The 22,617-nt window shown below is 28.2% G+C and overlaps 3 protein-coding genes across 3 annotated transcripts; 2 read left to right on the top strand and 1 right to left on the bottom strand.

The window, feature by feature from the left end:
- Window positions 1-5,854: 5,854 nt before the first annotated feature.
- LOC109816466 (putative UDP-N-acetylglucosamine--peptide N-acetylglucosaminyltransferase SPINDLY) lies at window positions 5,855-7,980 on the top strand. The gene is made up of 5 exons (XM_083069445.1): window positions 5,855-5,934; window positions 6,066-6,446; window positions 7,384-7,545; window positions 7,637-7,812; window positions 7,947-7,980. Exons 2-5 carry the CDS (start codon window positions 6,066-6,068, stop codon window positions 7,978-7,980), a joined length of 753 nt encoding a protein of 250 aa, XP_082925571.1. The 5' UTR covers window positions 5,855-5,934.
- A 762-nt stretch (window positions 7,981-8,742) lies between these two features.
- Window positions 8,743-9,894, top strand: LOC145954756 (uncharacterized). The gene is made up of 2 exons (XM_083069444.1): window positions 8,743-8,869; window positions 9,209-9,894. Exons 1-2 carry the CDS (start codon window positions 8,743-8,745, stop codon window positions 9,892-9,894), a joined length of 813 nt encoding a protein of 270 aa, XP_082925570.1.
- Window positions 9,895-11,952: 2,058 nt separating this feature from the next.
- On the bottom strand, window positions 11,953-22,381 carry LOC109814018 (wax ester synthase/diacylglycerol acyltransferase 4). The gene is made up of 5 exons (XM_020378340.3): window positions 22,072-22,381; window positions 19,174-19,752; window positions 17,807-18,163; window positions 16,205-16,342; window positions 11,953-12,312 (listed from the first exon to the last, which is right to left on the bottom strand). Exons 1-5 carry the CDS (start codon window positions 22,261-22,263, stop codon window positions 12,163-12,165), a joined length of 1,416 nt encoding a protein of 471 aa, XP_020233929.2. The 5' UTR covers window positions 22,264-22,381; the 3' UTR covers window positions 11,953-12,162.
- Window positions 22,382-22,617: the final 236 nt, after the last annotated feature.

Genomic DNA, 22,617 nt, shown 5'->3' with positions numbered 1-22,617 from the left:
AGAGAAATTTTTTCCCTATATGATAAGACATCTTATAATTTTAAAAAAAAATATTAGATTATTTTTTCTTATTAAAAATTGGGAGAATAATATATATTTTTTTCACTCACTTCTTAAACTTTCACAAATCGATATTTATTATTTTTGTTAATATTGATGTTTATGGGGAAAAAAAATATTGAAAGGGAGTTGAATAATATCAATAAAAAAACGCAGCATTTTTTGGATCTACAAAGTAATAGCTAAATCTTAAGTGCAAACAAAAATTAAGAACAAAGAACAAATAGTATTTTTATATTAATTTGTCTTGATCACATATGTCCAGTTCTTGATCAATCTTATCAAGATCCACTATTTTGCAAAGATACAAGTATTTTTTCATAAGCCACTCTTGGCTCCACTTAAGTATTCTTTAACTTATCTTTTCAAGAAATTACTCAAGTATTCTTTGAACAATAAAGTCTCTACAAGTTTCAACAACAAAATATTCTTTATAATAAAATCTCTTCAGACTTCAAGCTATAACACATTTAGACTTGCCAGACATGTCTTTAGGGTTTTGTGGGTCTTGCTCCACCAATGATGTGACCACATTTAGAGCTTCAAAATCAATTGCACTGGTGTCAAAAGAAGATTGTGCACCTTTGCCTATTATCCTATTTGATGTTCCAACAATCTCTTCAACAATCTACAAGACTACGTTAAAATACTTGCATTTCTAGCACAAGATTGATCCACAAAGAGAACCATTGTTTCAGTAGATGGTGTAGATAATACATTGGAACTTCTTAGACTTATGGGGAGGCTGAAGGGACTTCAGCAATGACTTCTTCAACAACAAACAACCTAGTCTACATTATCTTCAGGGTAGTGTAACACCCAATGTTTTCACAATTAAATTTTATTATATAATTTAAAGGGTTAATTTTATAGAGAATTTTGATATTGGAATCATGTTTTTTTATATATTTATTTTGATTAAATTATTTGAGAATCATGATATAATATATTATTTTATATTATTATTATTTTTATTATTATTAATATTATTATTATTATTAAGTGAGGGGAAAGGATATGTAACTAGATTTAAGGTTCAGTAATCGTGGATGGGTTAGAGGGAGGTTGAGTTAGGTTTAATACCAAAAAGAGAGACGTGTTAGTTTTTTACTCACGCTCTTATTTTCTTTTTACACTTTGAAGAACTAAGAGGAAAGGAGCCAAGAGGAGATCATCTTGAAGACCCACGTTCTTCGCTTTTTGTTAATCAAGGTAAAGGGAAGTGAGAATTTTTGCTTTAGGGCGTGGGGTAATTGTTGGATAGTGAGGTTGGCTCCCAGCCTCTTTGTGTTGTGTGAAAGGGGCCCAAATGTTTCTTGTTCTCATTTGTTGTCTTCCATATGATTCTATTACCCTTGAAATGTTATAAATTGTGATTATCTATGATTAATTTTGTGCATTGAAACCTTTTTTGTATGAATTGAGTTGCCTATGGGTTCTTATGGGAATCCTAAGAGTATGTGTGAATGGTTATTGTGTGAGTAACTAATAGAGATGTGAGTTGTTATGAAACTTGTGTTTTCTGGATGCATTGTATGAGTGTTTTAGGGTGTTTTACCAATTGAATTGTTCTATGCAAGTTTTGGCTCGTAAATCGCATGTTTCGTAATTTTGCAAGTTTGGGGTTTTGATATGGCGTCGAGCACCATTTGCATCTTGTCTAACACTGTGGTGCTCAAGAATAAAGTTCACTCTCTATTTTGTTTGTGTCGAGTCTGGAATATGCTTCGTCAGGCGCTATCGAGGCCAGAGTCTCTATGACACTCACATTGGGTGTAGATTGGGGTTCGTTGGGCGTAGGGACTCTAGGGAAGTCCCTACTGCTATCTTGCCAAATATATATGGCATGGGTCACGTTGAGTGTGAGTCATCTTGAGAGCTATGAGTGTTTTTCTAAACAAGTTGTGTCAAGCGTGGATTAACTTTCGTTGGGTGCTACCCATGTATGAAACTTGTTCCTCTACTCAAGCTGAAAAGGTTCAATTGAGTGATTTGAATGTTGATGAGCGTGAAATAAACATGGATCTTTTGATATATTGATTGAATGAGATACTTGACTCTTGCATGGAAAATCGTGTATATGGTAAGCAAGACGGATCCACGTACATGCTTGTCGGGGCAGTTGCCCCCACTAACTTTTCAGTTTTTTCTTTTTAATATATATAATATTATATTATCTTCATTTAAAATCTAAAAATAGAAATTAAAAATTAAAAAAATTAAAAAGATAAAATTACAACTTAATTTGAGTCTTGTTACAATTATCTTTGTGTGAGAAGAAAGATTTTAAAAAAATTATATTTTAATATATTATAAAAATTAACAACAAATTACATGTTTTAGAAGGAAAAAAGAAAGTTGTTATGCATTTAAAGTGTAAATCAAGATAAAAAAAATTATAAATTAATAATATATGTATTTTAAGTAAAAAAAAAACTAAGGCACAATTGATCAACCATCTCAAGGAAGCAAAAATCCAGCAAGAGAACCAAGGAGAAACCAGTTCATCACACAGTCGTTTCATTCCTAGCCAATCAAGTCATCAGGGTATCAATGCTTTCATGAGCAGAACTGAATATTACGTGCCAGATGAACAGTTCCAGACAGCTAATGATCTAGGAGATAAAGACGAAGATGATTATTATGCTGAATTGATGATAGACAGTTGTTCGGATTCAGATGCATCAGATCCGAATCTCTCTCCCAATCACGAGCTCATCATCAAAGTCTAGAAATAGGACCACTAAACCAACTAGGGGACCTTGGTTCACTCTTGATGATGTTGACCCAAGTCAATGGAGATCTCAGCTAATTGAATTTGGAGCTTGGCTAGACACCAGATTCATGAAAGGAGATACTGAATCCTACAAAATCATTGAAGAATTTGGATGTAGGATGACTGATATCCTAAAAGAATGGTATGCTAATTTAGGTCTTTTTTCTATTTTATTTTTACTTTTCAATTCTATTTATATTTTGAAATTCCTCTCTACCTCTAACATATTTTAAAGTGTAGAAGAGTGAAATTAGAAAAAAAAATACTTCTTCTTCCATCTCTACTCATTCACAATAACTAAACTATATATTTAAAGTGATCTGTGAGGTTAGTATATTTAAAGTTATTATTTTATTTGAATTATTTTTTATTTTCAATGAGAAATTCAGTATTTTAATTTTTATTTACTCATTCTATTTTTATGTTTAGAAGAAACATTGTATGTTATGAATATTACATTAATTAAAATTATATTGCTTTTAGTTGTAGTAATGGAAAGGTATTTTAAAAGAAAATCATCTTCAGAGCAACCATCTTCTCCTCAAATACATGTTGAAAAAGAAGTCAAATTAGGTCCATCAACCAAAAAAAGACACTACAAGAAAAACTGTTATTATCTACGAATATTATCTATGGAAATTTTTCCGTATATAAATGTTTAATTATCTAGGAATATTATCTACAGAAAGTTTTCCGTAGATAATATTTAATTTTCTACGGAATATTATCTAAGGAATTTTTTCCGTAGATAATGTCCAGTTATCTACGGAAATTTCCGTAGATAACTTATCTACGGATAATTCCGTAAATAAATTTCGTAGGTAAAACATATTTTTATTATCTTTTCATTTTTATTTATTATAAAATAATTAGAATATTTAATTTAACATTATTAAAAAAATAATTATTATAAAATTTATTCTTTTTTAATTTAATTATTTATTATAATACTTTTTAGTTACCGTATTTACTAAAAAATTATTTTTAATTAAAATATATTTTATAATTTTAGTTAATTCATTATTATTCACTCACTTGATTAAAAAGTGATAAAATATAATTAATTTTTAATTAATTTAATAAAATAAAAACTTTAAAATATATATCTAAAATTTGTAACAATTTCTTAAATACAAATATTTAATTAATTAATTTTAATATATACTAAATTTAATATTAGAAAATTTATAAATATTTTAGTTATAATTTTTATTATCTTTTGATTTAATATTGGATTTCTTTTGATTATGAAAGATATTTACCTGGATTTGAGTTATGATTGTTATAATCTTTTGATTAAATATTGGATTTTATTTATTATAAACATAATAAATAAAATCTAAAATCTAGAGCAATTTCTTTGATACAAATATGTAATTAATTTTAATATATAATAAATTTAATATTAGAATATTTATTATAATTTTAGATATGATTTATATAATATTTTGATTTAATATTAAAATTCTTTTGATTATAATATTTTAATATATTTTATTTAAAATATCAGTTAACATATTTTATTATCTTTTCATTTTAATTTATTATAAAATAATTAGAATATTTAATTTAACATCATTAATAAAATAGTCATTATAAAATTTATTCTTTTTTAATTTAATTATTTATTATAATACTTTTTAGTTACCGTATTTACCAAAAAATTATTTTTAATTAAAATATATTTTAGAATTTTAGTTAATTCATTATCATTCACTCACTTGATTAAAAAGTGATAAAATATAATTAATTTTGGAAATGGCTTGTTCCAAGCCCGTTCCCATTTAGGGTTATAGGCAGTTTTAATAGTCTAGGCCCGTTCTAACTTGAGAACGGCCCGTTCTGGACTACTAACACTACAAGAAAAACTGAAATTTTCCCATAGATAACGTTTAATTATCTACGGAATATTTTCCGTAGATAATATTTAATTTTCTACGGAATATTATCTATGTAATTTTTTCCGTAGATAATGTCCAGTTATCTACGGAAACTTTCGTAGATAAGTTATCTACGAAATTATCCGTAGATAAGTTATCTACAGACGTAAATTTCCGTATTTAACTTATCTACGGATATTTCCGTAGATAACTTATCTACGGATATTTCCGTAGATAAATTTCGTAGGTAAAACATATTTTTATTATCTTTTCATTTTTATTTATTATAAAATAATTAAAATATTTAATTTAACATCATTAAAAAAAATAATCATTATAAAATTTATTATTTTTAGTTTAATTATTTATTATAATACTTTTTAGTTACCGTATTTACCAAAAAATTATTTTTAATTAAAATATATTTTAGAATTTTAGTTAATTCATTATCATTCACTCACTTGATTAAAAATTGATAAAATATAATTAATTTTTAATTAATTTAATAAAATAAAAACTTTAAAATATATATCTAAAATCTGTAACAATTTCTTAAATACAAATATTTAATTAATTAATTTTAATATATACTAAATTTAATATTAGAAAATTTATAAATATTTTAGTTATAATTTTTATTATCTTTTAATTTAATATTGGATTTGTTTTGATTATGAAAGATATTTACCTAGATTTGAGTTATGATTGTTATAATCTTTTGATTTAATATTAGATTTTATTTATTATAAAACATAATAAATAAAATCTAAATTCTGTAGCAATTTCTTTGATATAAATATGTAATTAATTTTAATATATAATAAATTTAATATCAGAATATTATAATTTTAGTTATTTAATTAGAAAATTTATTATTATTTAATATCAATAATAACATGTTTGATTCAAATTAAATTTTAAAATAAATGTTTATTTATTTATTTATTTTAAATAAATTGAGCAGAAACAAAAATTGAAAATAATGCTGATAAAGAAACTATTTATAAGTTTCAACTAATATCTTAAATAACCAGTTTTTTATTTATAATTAAATAAATATATTTATTTATTTTTATTTTATAGTTTTTTTGAAATAACTGAAGAGTGAAAAAACAACCTCACTCGCAAAACCCTAATTCCTCCCTCCAAACCTTCGCTTCTTCAATCTCCTCCTGCGCCATCTCCAATTTCACTTTCTCTGCTCCTTTCTTCGCTAGGGTACACTCTCTCGTCTTCCACTGCGATCAATTTCGTGTTGACGAATTCTGACTACGTCGCTGCCTCTGCTTCATTGAATTTGTTGCTCACTTGTTATGCTGCGAATTCCGTGACACGTTTTGTTTGTGCAGATGGCAGGGGTGGAGAACAGCGACGGGAACGGGAGTGAACGGGAATTAGCAGGAACTAGCGATAACAGTTATGCGGAAGCTGCAGAGCCTAGTGGCTCTGCTGGTGGCGAAGGGAACGATGCCGTTTCGTATGCGAACGTACTGCGTTCGAGGAACAAGTTTGTCGAAGCTCTCGCGCTCTACGAGCGTGTCTTGGAGAGTGACGGCGCAAATGTGGAGGCTCTCATTGGGAAAGGGATATGCCTTCAGATGCAGAATAAGGGAAAGCCTGCGTTTGAGACTTTTTCTGAGGCTATCAAGATGGATCCTCAGAATGCTTGTGCTCACACGCATTGCGGTATTCTGCACAAAGACGAGGGTCGCCTAGTGGAGGCTGCCGAGGTATGCTTATCTCTGTTCAATAACTCTGCTGAAATTGTTGCATTTGCATTGGCTGATGAGGTATTCCTCCATGTTCTATTCGCTAGTTTGAATTTTAGGTCGTAAAGGGTTTATTTGTTGATGTCATGCCGTCTTGCTTAGTATGCAGGCTTGCTTATTGTTGTAGATTGACTATGGCGTACAAATCGACTCTAAGTTTATTGTTTATGACCACTGACCAGAGTCTTATTGAGTCTTGCATATGTGCTTGTTAATGAACTTCTCAAAGTTGTAGTTCTTTTGAATGTAAGTGTTATATATTAGAGGGAATAAATGGTAGGGCTTGTTGAACTTGGATATTTATCACAGTTTTTACTAACATAACCGAAATTATTGTTCTGTAACTTGACTGTGCTGTTAATTTTCAATCGTGATTCAATTTTTTTTCTTCCAATTGTTAACTGGAAATCGTATCTCAAAGACACAATGAAAAATAGCTTTAACTATATTGTAATAATGATGTATAGTGTTCAATGTGATCATTTCAAATTGCCAAATAAAGTGCATTGAATAAGTGAGTGATGGAGTGAAATGGCTGTTGCAGAAGAATGAAAACAGAGCATAGTAATCATCACATAGGGTGCATGTAGTAGTGGTCTTCCAGTTCCTTTTCATTTAACTGTTTGTGCTTATCCGACTTTCATTTTTTTTAATGAGAATTAGAATTTTTGCAAAAAAAAAGCACAACTAACGAATTGGTGAATCATGTGATTCACATCTATAACACAGAATCACTCTGATTCATCCATGTATCTCATGATAGCCATCTAGGTTCATTACACAATAAAAATTGATCACTGTTAATCAAATTTATCACAATGTAAATCATGCTAGTGTTTATAGATGTTGAAAATTTGTGTGGATTATCACTGTTAATCAAATGATTTACTTGGAACAGTCATATCAGAAGGCTTTACAAGTGGATCCTTCATACAAAGCAGTTGCTGAATGCCTTGCCATTGTTTTAACAGATATTGGTACCAACACAAAGCTTGCAGGGAACACTCAGGATGGAATTCAAAAATATTTTGAAGCCCTCAAAGTAGATCCGCACTATGCTGTATGTAATTATTTCTTATTCATTAAACGAATTAATTTTTTTAGCTTTCCATTTGCATGATATATATTTTTATTTTATATGAACTTTGCAGCCTGCATACTATAATCTTGGTGTGGTCTATTCTGAAATGATGCAATATGACATGGCCCTCAATTTCTATGAAAAGGTTGCGTTAGAGAGGCCCATGTATGCTGAAGCATATTGCAATATGGGTGTGATCTTTAAAAATCGTGGTGATTTGGAATCGGCTATTACTTGTTATGAGAGGTACTCTATAATATCTTTAGCCTTGTCTTCTTTTTCTGAGTGAAGTTTTGCATGTAATTGTTATTTGTTATTTTAATTAATAATAACTTGACTTCTACTGTTAGGTCTTATGATCAATTGATGTTTTGTGGCAGGTGTTTAGCGGTTTCACCTAATTTCCGTAGATAACTTACCTACGGAAATTTCCGTAGGTAATTCCGTAGATAAGTTACCTACGGAAATTTCCGTAGATAAGTTACCTACGAAAATTTCCGTAGATAAGTTACCTACGGAAATTTCCGTAGATAAACGCATCCGTAGATAAATTCCGTAGATAAATTCTATATCCGTAGATAAAATCCGTAGATAACGTTATCTACGAAAAATTTTTCGTAGATAACGTTATCTACGACCTTATTATCTACGGATTTTTTTCCGTAAATAATCCGTAGATAATTATCAATTATCTACGGATTTTTTCCGTAGATAATGCTAATTTTTCTTGTAGTGAGATTTTTAGAATGTGATTTGGAAAGGCTTCCTAATGATCCTTGTTTAAGGCCAAAAATTTCAGATTATCATCCAAGTGATAGAGATGAAGTTAAAATATATTATTTGCAAAAGGGTCTTTGTCAACCAAAAGAGATAGATTTTACACAAAGACAATTTGGAGATATCATTCGTAAATTTAATCCGGATTGGTATTTAAAATATGGAAGTTGGTTAAAATATAGTCAAAAGGAAGATGCAGCATATTGTTTATATTGTTATCTTATGAGGTCACATGTTTGGGAACATAAAGGTAGTGGTGATGTATTCACAACAGAAGGTTTTACAAATTAGAAAAAAGTGAGAGATTTCAAGTTCATGTTGGAGGTCTAAATAGTTCTCAATCAAGCATGGAGGAATTGTCAATCTTTGATGAAATAAAAGCAACATATTGAAGTTGCAATGTGTAAGCAGTTTGATCAAACTAAAAAGGAATATCGAATTCATTTGATTGCAATAGTTGATTGCATTCGATTCTTATTACGCCAAGGTTTAGCTTTCCGTGGTAATGACGAGTCAATGTCATCAAGTAATAAGGGAAATTTTCTTGAACTTTTAGATTTTCTTGCTGACCACAATGAAGTTATTCATAAAGTGATAAAAAAATGCTCATGGAAATCTTAAGTTAATAGCTCCTACAAAACAAAAAGATATTGTTAGATCTGCTGCTAGTGAAACTACTAAAGCTATACTTGAAGATCTAGGAGATAATTTATTTTCTATTTTGATTGATGAATCTTGAGATATCTCAGTGAAAGAGAAAATGGTTGTGGTTTTACGTTATGTTAATAAAAAAAGGGACAAGTTATAGAGCGTTTTCTTGGTCTTGTTCATGTTTCTAATACTAATTCTTTATCATTAAAAATAGCTTTGGAGTCATTGTTTTCAAAATATGGATTAAGTTTATCAAGGTTGCATGGACAAGGATATGATGGAGCAAGTAATATGCAAGGTGATTTTAATGGTCTCAAGAGCTTGATATTAAAAGAGAATTGTTCCGCATCTTATATTCATTGTTTTGCCCATCAACTTCAATTAGCTCTTGTTATAGTGGCAAAAAAACATGTTGTAGTTGTATTATTTTTTAACTTGGTTGCTAATATTTCTAATGTTGTTGGAGCATCATGTAAGCGTCGAGATATTCTTCAAGAAAGTCAAATTGCAAAGGTGAAAGAAACATTGCAAAAAAGAGAAATCTCTAGTGGACGTGGCTTGAATCAAGAAACTACAATCAAGAAGGCAGGAGATACTAGATGGAGCTCACATTATGATATATTACTTAGTCTACTTTCCTTGTTCCCTTCCATGATTGATGTGCTTAAAATAGTTGAAGAAGATGACATAAGTTTAGCACAAAAAGGTGAAGCATGTGCTTTATTGAATTCTATGCAAACTTTTGAATTTGTTTTCACCTTGCACTTGATGAAAAATATTTTAGGTATTACTCATGAGTTATCTCAAGCATTGCAAAGAAATGATCAAGATATTGTAAATGCTATGAAATTAGTTTCAATGTCCAAACAAAGATTACAAGCAATGAGAGATGATGGTTGATCTTCTTTGCTCAATAATGTTTCATCATTTTGTGAAAACCATAACATTGTGGTTCTAAATATGAATGACACTTTTCAAACACAAGGAAGGTCAAGGTGTAGGGTAGAGCAAGTTTCTAATCTACATAATTTTCAAGTTGAATTATTTTTTCAAGTGATTGATCAATAACTTCAAGAGTTAAACAACCGTTTCACAGAAGCAAATACTAAGTTGCTTCTTTGTGTAGCATGCTTAAATCCAAGAGATTCATTTTCTGCATTTGACTAGGAGAAGTTGATTCGTTTTGCTCAATTTTATTCTTCTGAATTTTCTCCAGTTGAACTTTTGGCATTAGATAACCAACTTGAAAATTATTTCATAGATGTATGTTTTGACAGTGCTTTTTCAAAATTAGAAGAGATTGGTGATCTTTCTATGAAGCTTGTAGAGATAAGAAAACATGTTGTATATCCATTGGTGTATTTGCTTTTAGAGCTAGCCTTGATACTATTAGTGGCAACTACATCAGTTGAAAGAGCTTTTTCTACTATGAATATCATCAAGAATCAGATGCGAAATCGTACGGGAGATGAATGGTTAAATGATTGTTTAGTTACTTATATAGAGAGAGAGATTTTTGATAGTATTGAAAATGAGCAAATCATTCAATGTTTTCAAACTATGAAAACTCGTAGAGAACAATTATGATATGTATTTGTCTTTATAGAAATTTTATTTTTATATTTTGACAAATTTATGTATTTAAATACTTCTCCCACTACTTAAATTTTCTGAATCCGTCACTAATGGTAAGTTGTATATATGGCAAATCGTATGCGTGACAAATTGTATGTGTGACAAATCATTAAGTGTGTGTAGTGATTCATAATATGATAGAGTTTGTATTACATATATCATATGCATACAAATTAACAAATTAACAAATCATTTAATATGCACTACACATGTCTTGAGATTGGTATCACATGCATGCAAATCGAGAGCCTGTGTCCATTACATTTCAAATTTGCATGTGATTGATTTGTATCTAGAGATTTATGATAGATGCATTATGAATGAGTGATTGTGTTTTATAGTGATAATTATGCGTTAATGTCATGCTATGATATAAATAATGTATGAAGTGTGTTTGACTATTCATCTCTTATTTCATGTCACAAGTTAGAGTGAGAAGTTTCCTCACTCCCTTTTATTCCCATGTCTTGTTGTTATGAATGTTGTTATAGGAAAGGCTCATCAAGATCTTGATGATATTGGTGGCGAGGCTTGATCCTTGTCTTAAAGTGCTCTGATAAGACATGTGACATCAGAACTTAGACTAGGGATATTCTTTATTAATTCTTATGATAGCTAGGTTATGTTTAATTTACATTTCCATCTTAGTATGGCGTTAGTTTAAATGTTTGTTATGTGAGACTCTTTGCCTCATGTTAAAGATTTTACTTTGATTATTTATGCAAGTTATTTGGAGATTTTTATATTCTTGTTACGAAGTATTAATTTTACATGTATGCTAAGTAAAGGATGTCACAAATAAGAGGGAAGGGATCGAAATGATACATGACTAAAATAACCTGCTTGGTGAGAGGGTGTTGAGCTTCCCTTAATGCATGCAAATGGTTCATGTCACACACTCGTCACACTTTTTTTATGTTTACTTTTACACTCCTTTTTTTAATAATACACCCTCATCATACCTTTTAGATATAAGATATTGACGTCCTTTTTGGAGAAAAATTCAAATTTAAATTTCGAATTTGAACTAAAGTTATTTGGTCAAAGTACAACCTTGATTAACTTGTAAAGTTAAAAATTTTAAAATAATTAAAAATAAAATTTAAGGGGTACTTTTTGGTTACAAAATCTTTAATTTAAGGGTACTTTGAGAAAGAATAGAATAATTGAGGTGTACTATTAAATATATGGAGGTGCTTTTAAAAAAATCCTTCATCCAAAGTCTTGTAACCATGTGGGTCTCTTGATCGATCTATATTTTCAGCAATTAACAGGTTGGGCTTATCACTTTGTTAACGATCGATCTAGGAAGCTGTCCACAAATGAGAAAAAATGGTTTGATTTCAATATATAGCCTCCTTTCTCAGTAGATGCAATCATCATAGTATCTTAATTACTGTCCCAGTTCAATAAAAATACATTTCACAAAAAGAAAAATCTTATTGCAGAATCATTGCACCATATATACTTAATTAAAACAATTAAATATTAACAATAATATAGTGGAAATACATGATACATGCATTCCATTGATTATGCTGAAATCTTCCTTGCTGCTTCCGTTATCATCTCAATAGAATTCTCCAAACACGACTTGAATAATTGCTTGTCGATAAAGTCTTTCTCTACTCCAAATGCAATTCTTATCTTCCCCATGTAGCTCATGATCGTTATGGTGAGACTCTGCAATTTCATCAGAGTGTATTATCTTTAATTTGATATAGACAAATTAATATAAAAGAATGATTGTAAATTACAATGTTAAATATTAACGAGTTTAAAAGAAAAAAAATGAAAGAAGTACTTAGTACGTACTCAGTAATTTTATTTTTAAAGTTCAATTTTATGTACAGTGTATAAATGTAATTATTATAAAAATCATAAATTTATCATACATTTCCGAATTTTTTACTGGAATAATATTTTTTTTAAAAAAAATTACAAGAATGATCACTGTGCAGGATTATTTACCAAGATAGAACCATTTACTGTTCAAGCTCAGAATTCGGTTCCCCAAGAACCGAATTCTGAGCATCAAAATGTAATTTTTTTTGCTTTTTCAACTCAGAATTCGGTTCCCGAGGAACCGAATTCTGAGTTGGTTTTAATTTTTTTTTTTCGTGTCTGGGGCAAATGTGGGAAGCGGAACGGCCCGTTCCAAAAGCAGAACGGGCCGTTCTGCTTAAAGAAACAGAGTGCAAATTCTGTTTCTTTAAGCAGAACGGCCCGTTCTGCTTTTGGAACGGGCCGTTCCGCTTCCCACATCAGCCCACATTTGCCCTAGACACGAAAAAAAAAAAATTAAAACCAACTCAGAATTCGGTTCCCTGGGAACCGAATTCTGAGTTGAAAAAGCAAAAAAAATTACATTTTGATGCTCAGAATTCGGTTCCCGGAGAACCGAATTCTGAGCTTGAACAATAAATGGTTCTATCTTGGTAAATAATCCTGCACAGTGATCATTCTTGTAATTTTTTTTTAAAAAAATATTATTCCAGTAAAAAATTCTACATTTCCTATCTTTATATTTTCAGGAATATGATTATAATTGGGCATACTGTCGTATCATGATTATGCATCTCCAGTTATCTTGCGTATACACTTTACATGAGAATACTAACCTGCTATTAGTTTAAATGGAATTGAAATCAATTTTTTTAAATAAAATATTATTAATTAATATTGTAAATAATTAAAAAAAATATTAAAAATGATCAACCATCTAATAGAGATTAGTTATTTATAAAGACGATAAATACTTTAGGTCAGTAACATATAATTAAAAATAAACATTTTAGAACAGAAAGAATTATTACACGCAGATTTGTTGACGTGCTTTGTTTATGCTGATTTTGATAACTATACACTACTAGAAAAATGTTATTTTTTTTGCAAATTTTCTTGCAAAAAAATATTCGTAGAAAGTTTTTGCGAATTTTCCTGCAAAAAAATATTTGCAGAAACTTTTTATGAATTTTCCTGCAAAAAAATATTTGTAGAAATTTTTTGCGAATTTTCTACAAAAAATAATTTACAAATATTTCTTACAAATTTTGCTACAATTTTAATAATCATAGAAAATAAAATTTCATGGTAAAAATTTGCAGAAAATATTGTAAGAATTTTATTTTGTTTCTTGCAGATTTTCTTGCAAAAATAAATTTGCAAGTAATGTTTACTAAATGGTAGAAAAATTTTGCAGGTACCTTTTCCTGTGGATTTTCCTGCAAATTTTAATTCGCAGGAAAAATAAAAAATAAATTTAAATTAATAAGTTTAATATTTTAAAAAATCTTCAAGTCCCACATCGATTGAAAATAAAACAATTATAGAGTATATAAGTTGGAATAACACTTACCTTACAAGTTGAATTGTATGGTTGAGTGTTAGGCTTGTAATCTACAATCTTAGAATTTAAAAGATTATGTATGAGGCATGAAAATAAAAGATTATGAGTTCTTAAAATATAGAATTTATAATAAATTTTTTTAATTTTTTCGTAAAAAATATTCTTGCAGAATTTCTTGCGAAAAAATTTGCAAAAAAGTTTCCTGCGAATTTTTTTTGCAGGAAAATTTCCTGCGGATTTTTTTTTGCAGGAAAATTTCCTGCGAATTTTTTTCGCAAGAAATTTCGCAAGAAAATTTCCTGCGAATTTTAAAATTCGCAAAAATATATTATCCACGAAGGTATTACCTGCAAATAAAATTTCGCAGAAAAATTTGCAGGAAACGTTGTTCCTGCAAATTTTTATGAAAAATTCGCAGGAAAAGTCGCATGTAATAAGATAAATTCTAGTATATATTCTTTTAAAATAATGATTAAAAAATTAACAAATAAAATATTTTTATCAAGAAAATCATAAAACACATTAAAATATTAAATGTTATATTTTTAATTTTACTTATTATTACTTAATTACAATTTTTATGCCAAAGTTACACTAGCTTAAGAATTTTGTCCCTTTTTTTTTCCTGCGAATCTTTTTTCTCATCATTTTTTTAAAAAATTTATTCAATACAAGAAAATTAATTTGTAATGGAGACATAAATTGACACTCAAAGTTGAAAATTTAAGTATATTTACTCACAAACGATCTAACCATATTATGTGAGTTATATAGTAGCAACTTTGTAAGTTTTACTTACAATAAATAACCGTAAGTACAAGTATTTGAAAATATTTATAGATAAAAGTAAATTTTATTTTATCTATTTACAATCATTACATGTGTAAAAGCAAAACATTTGTACTATTTTTTCAGTTGACTGTTGTTGACCTGGTAATATTAATAATGTAGTAGTACAAATGATGCTAACTTAGATGGATAATATAGCATTTGTGTGATTATGAGATAAAATATGCAAAAATTTAATAAATGTGAGATAAAATATGCATTTTGCTAAAATATAGGGAGACAATGTGTAATATTTTAAAAGTAAGGGACAAAATGTGAGAAAAACAAAATTGATAATTTTTTATATTATTTACTATCCTTGAACTTCGTTGGATATATCATTCTAACCAATAAAAACTACATTCTTAATTACATACCAATCCTTTCTAATCGCAATTTACAAACCACCATTTGACCCCTCTAAACATTATACTTTCAATTTAATTTATTTTAATTAAGCACACAATCTTTATCTTAAAAACAGTTGTTTATAAAATTATATTTACATTTATATTTAATAAAAATGTAAATTGTTGTCTTCTTTTTTCCTAATCCTTTTCTTTCTATGTTGTTACGTTTATCTACATAATTATATTTTTGCATTTTACGTTTTTTGTTAAGTATTGTGTGTTTCATTCGTTTCTTAGATGTTGTTCTTGCGAAGGGTTTATTTATTTATTTATTTATTTATTTATTTATAATAATGATATTTTTTTTTGGGTAATAATGAAAGATTTGTTTTTTCAAAAATAACATATTTTAAAAGAACACTAATAGCATATTCTCTAATTCATTCATTTTATCACACTCATTTTTTTATTAGAATCTATTGAATCATTAAATAATAAATGAGACATACTAATTTTTTATTTTTTAATAAACTTTAAATATGATAGAGTGTGTGTTGTTAATAGTATTTTTTTATTTATAATTTTTTTATAATTATTTTTAATTAAAATATAATAGTGCAAAACAGATAGGGCTCTATTAATGGTTGACAACTTGACGACGACATGCATTGATGATCCGAACTAGGGTCAAGTTGTAACAAAATTGAGCGACAACAAAATCAATAACATCATTAATTGCCAAAGAAAAACTTTCAGACGCAACACATTCTAATGGAAAGTGATGTATGCTATGCCAGCCTGTGCATCCTTCAAGAGATTGATCCAAAACATAAAAGTACATGGAACAAATTTTTTCATAAGATAAAATTAGTTTATATAAATTATTTTATAAAGGTTTTCTCATATTAATGTTTCTAAAATTTTATTTTTAACTCTAAATAATTTAATTTTCTTTTTTTAAATCTTATAAATATTTTTGAATAAATTTATTAAACATGTTAATGTATGATAATACATAGAATTAATCGATTATAGTATCATTACTTACCTCAGGGGAACCTGCAACCATAAAGTAAAACCCTTTAACTGGAATATTAGCCACAGCCATTTGCTCCACTGGTCCAATGATGTTTGAGATTGTTGTGCTTGAGTTTCTTAAGGTAGTGTGCAAGTATTTAGCTGCAGCCTGAAACACCATAATAAGATTTAAAAAAATATTAATTACCAAAATTTTAAGGCCCTCTGATTGATAAAGTTGGTGAGGATTGACTGGGTTGTTGAAAGTTGTTAAGTTAATCTATTGAATCATGAATGTTTATAAGAATTATTTGTTGAAGTAGATGATAAATGCATGCAAATTAAATTAAATAAATATGTTTATATGATATTCTTATATAGGTTTTAATTTTATCTTATTAATAAAAGTGTATTTTGAGGTATTTTTAATTTTAGTTTTTTTAATTAATTAAGAACTCTTATAATTTTTTATGTGTAGAAAAATTATTTTAATAACCTTTACTTTCAATTATTAAGTTTTTGTACTGTGTATTCTACTATTATTCTTATACTACGTCTGATAATATTTTCAATCAAGTTTAAAATAAAATAACATGCATAATATTTTTATTGTGTTGATTAGTATAATGGTTAAAATATCTTGAAGTTTAATATTAAAATAATATAATAAATAACGTAAAGGGTGTAATCATTATTATTTATCATTATCAATATCTTAAAGTATATTTTAAAAAGTGATAAAAATAAACATTGTAAATAATCTAATGATTAAAATTAATAGTGTATTAAAAAAACCTAAAAGTAATGTTAACGACCACGAAAAAAGAAAAGAAAAAGAAATTTCTACGTGTAAAAAAGAAGGGTAATTTTTTAATAAATATTTTAAGGGTAAAAAGCTAGAAATTAGAAATACTACTTCTAATAATTTTTAAAAAAAAAAAAATACATCTACTAAAATAAGTTTGTTTACCAAACTCTATTAAATTTTTCAACTACAAACAATACCTTTCACTTTCATAATTATTACTAGTATAATACAGATTTGCAATCAAGAAAAAATCTTAAAGTAAAACATTAATTTTGGCCCTACTACAAGGACCCCCCAATCTACTAACTAAAAAATTAAAGGAAATATTTAGATACAGTTTTTTTTTAATATAAAGTTAACATGATTCTTTAATAAAGTTGAAGCATTATTCATAAATGTATATTAATAAGATCTACATTAAATATAAATACATAATATTAAAATAAAACTTTAACTTAAATTAGAGAATAATATCAACAACATCCAAAAAATTGTACCTAAATTATATATAAAAAAAAATTAATCTCATCTGCAATACAATGTTTATTGCTAACCTAACCTGACGAGTTTTTGCATACGATATATAACCTGAATATGAATTTTCTGTTAAAAATGTCATTCTCACGAACTGAGTGCAAAGTACTTATGCAGCGTACTGACCCATCATCAAATTTAAAGTGTTAATTTAATTTCGAATGCAAGATAACATTAGAAAAGACATTAAGATAGTTACCCTATAAGAAAAAAGTGCCCTAAATATTACTATGAAGTCTCCTAAAATTAATGATGGAAAGTGAGTGCATTTAATTGGGGAGAGGCACCTACCTCATGGCCTCTGAGTTTTCTGAGGGTATCCAAAAGCATGCCAGTGAGATGAGTGGCCAAAGAGTTTTTCCTTTTGTTCATCTCTTTGTTGGCTTCCCATACAAACTCAAGTGGGTTGGCATATTTGGAATCACTGAGCTCAGGAATTGGAACATGCAAGAATGCATATTGGTTCCCCCATGCAGCCCTACTATTGGTCTTTTCCACCATCTCCTTAACTGACTTGTACCCTTCTATGTTTCTTGTGTTCAGCAACACCAATGCTGTGGACTGTGTTTGGCTTGATTTCAGGTTTATTTCTTGCATGTATAGCCTGATGCCAAAGAAGATTACTCCAGCTAGCACATCATTTATGCTCTGTGATTTAGTCACAAAACCCAATATTAAAATCAAAAAATTAAATAAAATCAATAATCAACATAATAAGAATGAGGATTATGAGTTTAATGAATATAAATTAAAAGTATTTTTTTTAGAGTTTTTCTATTTTAAATAAAGAATATTTTTTTTGAATGAAGGTACTCCTCATAATTTCACCTTTGATTTATCCTCCTAAACTTGTTTTTCCCATGACCCCCTTTACTCGTGTTTTTAATTTTTAATTACAAAATTGTTACATTATTTTTATTTTTATTTTTCTCTGTTTCCTATACAAATAATTAAGTGCCGTTTTGTGATTAAGAAATAAAAATAGGGGAAAAAAAAAGGAAACAGGGCCTAATTAAATTAAAGCCAAAAATATTATATCAATGATTGAAATTGTATAATCAATAAGCTTTAAATCATATCTAAAAATGAAATTTTAATTGAATTTAATATGTTTCTTTTTAATCCATGCGGCTTAGTGATATAAAAGCAAGGTTAAATTGTAGTATTTCCCTCTCTCTCTTATCATTATTTCTCAAATTTGATCTTCTAACTTTCTCCAAATTTGCTCTATATATTAATTAATTATTTTTTTTATTAATTTGACATCCAATATTTAATAGAAATATTGATGTAACAATCTTAGGTGTGATTAATATTATTTTTAAAATTTTTAAATTTTATTTCAATAATTTGTACTTGCATTTATTCGAATCTTCTAAATATACATTTATGTGTATTATTAAAAAAACCTCTAATTATAATTAAAGTAATAATAATAATAGCTTCACTTATGAAATTGTACCTAAATTTTATGAAAAAAAAATATAATTAAGGCTCAAAAGGAAGTTTGAGTGGTAGTTAAGTTAAAATTTAAAAAAATAAGAAAACAGAGTATGGAGCTATATCAAGATAAAAGTTCAATTTATGTAGAAATTATATATGATAAGCATTATATTATTAAAGTCTAGTGTTATTAATTTGAGAGACATTGCACCTACCACACCAAGTTTAGCTTTCACTTCTTTGATCTGATCCAAAGAGATGGTCACATTTGAGATGACCATTTGCCTAAGCTTGACATCTTCAGCACAAGACCTAATTGGTGTTTGGTCATCTTCAATCAAGCTACTTTTCAACAAGCTCCATCCAAAATCCGACACAGTTCTAAATGCCAAGGACACCATGGAGGGCACCCTCTTCAAGGCCTCATTGGTGTTGTTGTAAATTGATCTGGGTCTTTGGCTTGATGGGAGTGTGAAGGGTAGACTAGTGTTGTCAGCCCTTTGCATGCATGAAAGAAGGGCACCCATGAGGGAGAAACCATCCCCTAGGGCATGGTGGAGCTTGAACACCACAGTGCCACAAGCATTTGTTGAAGGGTATTTGATGATGTGAAGTTCCCATAGTGGTCTATGTTGTGGTAAGTGTTCCAATGCTATTGTGGACATGTAGTCCTCAATATGTTCATCATATAAGAAGTTGGATGACTTGCCATTGGGAAATGTAGGAACTTTGATGTGGTCCTCTAGCTTCACTTCAACTTTCTTCCACTTTTTCTCTCCATTTTTGTCCCTAATCTGTTTAACAAGTACTCCATATACATATATAATCAGTATAATATTTTTTGAGGCAATAATATAAAAAGAGTATACTATATATGCCTAGTTAATGTTGTATATATTTTTATAGATATATAGTATATGCATGTGTATATACAACACCAACATTACTGATAAAAAAAAATGTAGCACAAACATTAAATGTGAATTTTCTTATCATTGGACAAAAAGGTATAATTTTGATGAAATGAAATATCCTATATAATGCACCGCATAATATATATATATATATATATATATATATATATATAATAAAGGAGGGATTAAATTAATTTGAGATTAATTTTACAAGAGTTATTCTATATTTTTTATTTTCTTTCGATTTAATTATTAACGATTATAGCAAGTAACTCACTTTTAATTACTAAATTAAATAAAAATTAAAGGATGAGGATAGATAGTAACCCTTAAAAAAATTACATTTGAGTTCTTTCTTTTTATTTGGGTGCAACTTGTTATTCTTTTATATATATCATTTTTTTTCCTTCATTTTTTTTTTTCATCTCTCTGTTCCTTCCACCTAAATCTAGTATTTCCCCTCTTTTATGTTTTTGTCCTTGAGAAACCACACCATACAGAAGAGAAACACAGCAAAAAAAAAATTACAATTTTGTTAACAATTATTTGCCTGTTAAAGTTTCCATATCACCTATGTTAGAATTTTCTTTATTTGGACTACTATTGATTGGTGTACTTTTAGTTTATTAAAACGGGTTTAATGTATGACCTGATATATTATTTTGTGATTCTATTTTGGGTTTTGAGAATCACCATGTGTAATATAATTATTGAGCTGAGTCCAATATACAAGTGTGCTAAGTAGTACATGTAGGGCCTAATGAACCTAATATTCATGATGGATGAAAATTAGGTAACTCAAGTTTCTATTTTATTCTTTTATTAAAAGGAGGTAGGATCCCCACTTGACTCTTGAGATATATACGCTCTCTGACGGTTCGGTTCCATCAGGGGTCAATCTTTGAAAGAGGAAGAGATCAAGCGAAAGAGCATGTCCTTGACGTATACATGTGCGTACGTTTTTGTGACACCAAGGGAGAGTTATAAAAGATGTCAAGAAGAGGTACGTAATTTACCTTAAACAAAAATAATATTTGGGTGTTTCTAAATTTTAGTATTAATCCTAATAATGTTAAAAATCTACTCTCTTTTTAAAATAATAATAATAATAATAATATTCACTCTCCCGACATCGTTGCAATATTTTTTTCTTATAGTTTTCAAGCACGATTTAAATAAAATTAAAAACAATTATAAACTAAGAGAACATGCAATTAGACCCATCAAAAGCTATCCTGAATTGCAATAATCTCATCTACAAGGGTCTTATAAAAGAACCAAATATATCATATGAGAATATCTACATAATGCCCAATGAAAATGCATGATGCTTTGACCCATTTCTCTCCTGCCTCTTCCCACTCCTTGCCTTAATAAGAAAAACAAAGTGATGTATATCTATGTGCTATTAGACTCGTATATATAAAGAAAAATATAGTTATAATAAGCTATATGGCTTATCAACAATAGAGATAAAAACAAAAAAAAAAAATTCTACTTTCTTCACTATTATATATATATATATATATATATATATATATATATAACTCAATTACTTAATTTATTAATAAAAAAAATAATTAAATCGATAATAATAATTTTTTATTTTTATATTTTTTTTTCAAAATTATTATTATACTACTTTTTTCTCTTAATTAATATTTATTTATTATAATTAATATATTTCTTATTAAATTAAATATATTTTTGTTTAAATATAATCGATACATAAGACAACATAAATTTGATCTTATATAAAAGAAACATATAATTATTCTGCATTACAAATAATACTAATAGAATTAGTATCAATTAGGTATATACATTAATTGTGCATGAGCGTAGGTATCGTAGTAGTAAAAACAATACAAATTAAATGAAACATGTTGTCCCATTAATCATTACATCCCCACTTGTAACTTATTAAACCTCACAACCCTTTCATTAAGACCAGATTTGACCAATATGTCAAACATGACTACAGATCTTAAGATAACAAAATACTCCCAACATTTTTTCATCTAAATAGGAAATAAAATAACTATATATGCTGATTAAAGACCATTAAGAGATGAAGTAGAAGGAAAGATCCCAGTTTTGCTAAATTTTGCAACAGATATTATACATTAGTAAAATTAATAAATACTTTATACTAATAACATAATATTAAAAACAAAAATTCTTCCGAAAATGGTGTACCATGATTGAGGAGAAACGTGAGTTGATTGGAAGGAAGAGATTCTGAAGCAGTGGCACGGTTTGAGAGTCATCAATGGGAATCTCAGCTTCCAAGACACCAAGAATGTACACACTCAGTGAAGAGCTGGTCAAGTATTGTCCTGTTGGACTCACAGGCTCAACAAGTTCTTCCTCATTATCAAATCTTTCCATTCCCTTCAATCAAAACAAGCTATAGCTAGGTGGAATAAATTTTGTTTTAGTTTTGTTGTTGAGATTCAGTTCTTGAGTTGGGGCTAGATATATAAAGTGAAGAGAGAGAGTGTGTGTGTGTGAGAGTAATTAATTAAATATCTTGGTTTGTTTGCTCCTCTTTAATGGTCACACAACCAGCACCCCCTACCCTATGGGCGGTTCCATAATGTTTACTAAAATTATAGAATTTCTTAATTTTTGGGTAGCTTCATAGCATTCAATACTTTTACACTGACAATTCATTTGAAGGAAGCTTGGGTGTGGAAGGGGTACAATGTGGAATAAATTTAGAAAAATGCTTACCACAATTTT

Source organism: Cajanus cajan, chromosome 2 (assembly GCF_000230855.2).
Source record: "Cajanus cajan strain Asha chromosome 2, NIPB_CcT2T_4, whole genome shotgun sequence".
Lineage (NCBI taxonomy): Eukaryota > Viridiplantae > Streptophyta > Magnoliopsida > Fabales > Fabaceae > Cajanus > Cajanus cajan.
This window is presented reverse-complemented; position numbering and strand designations above follow the sequence as displayed.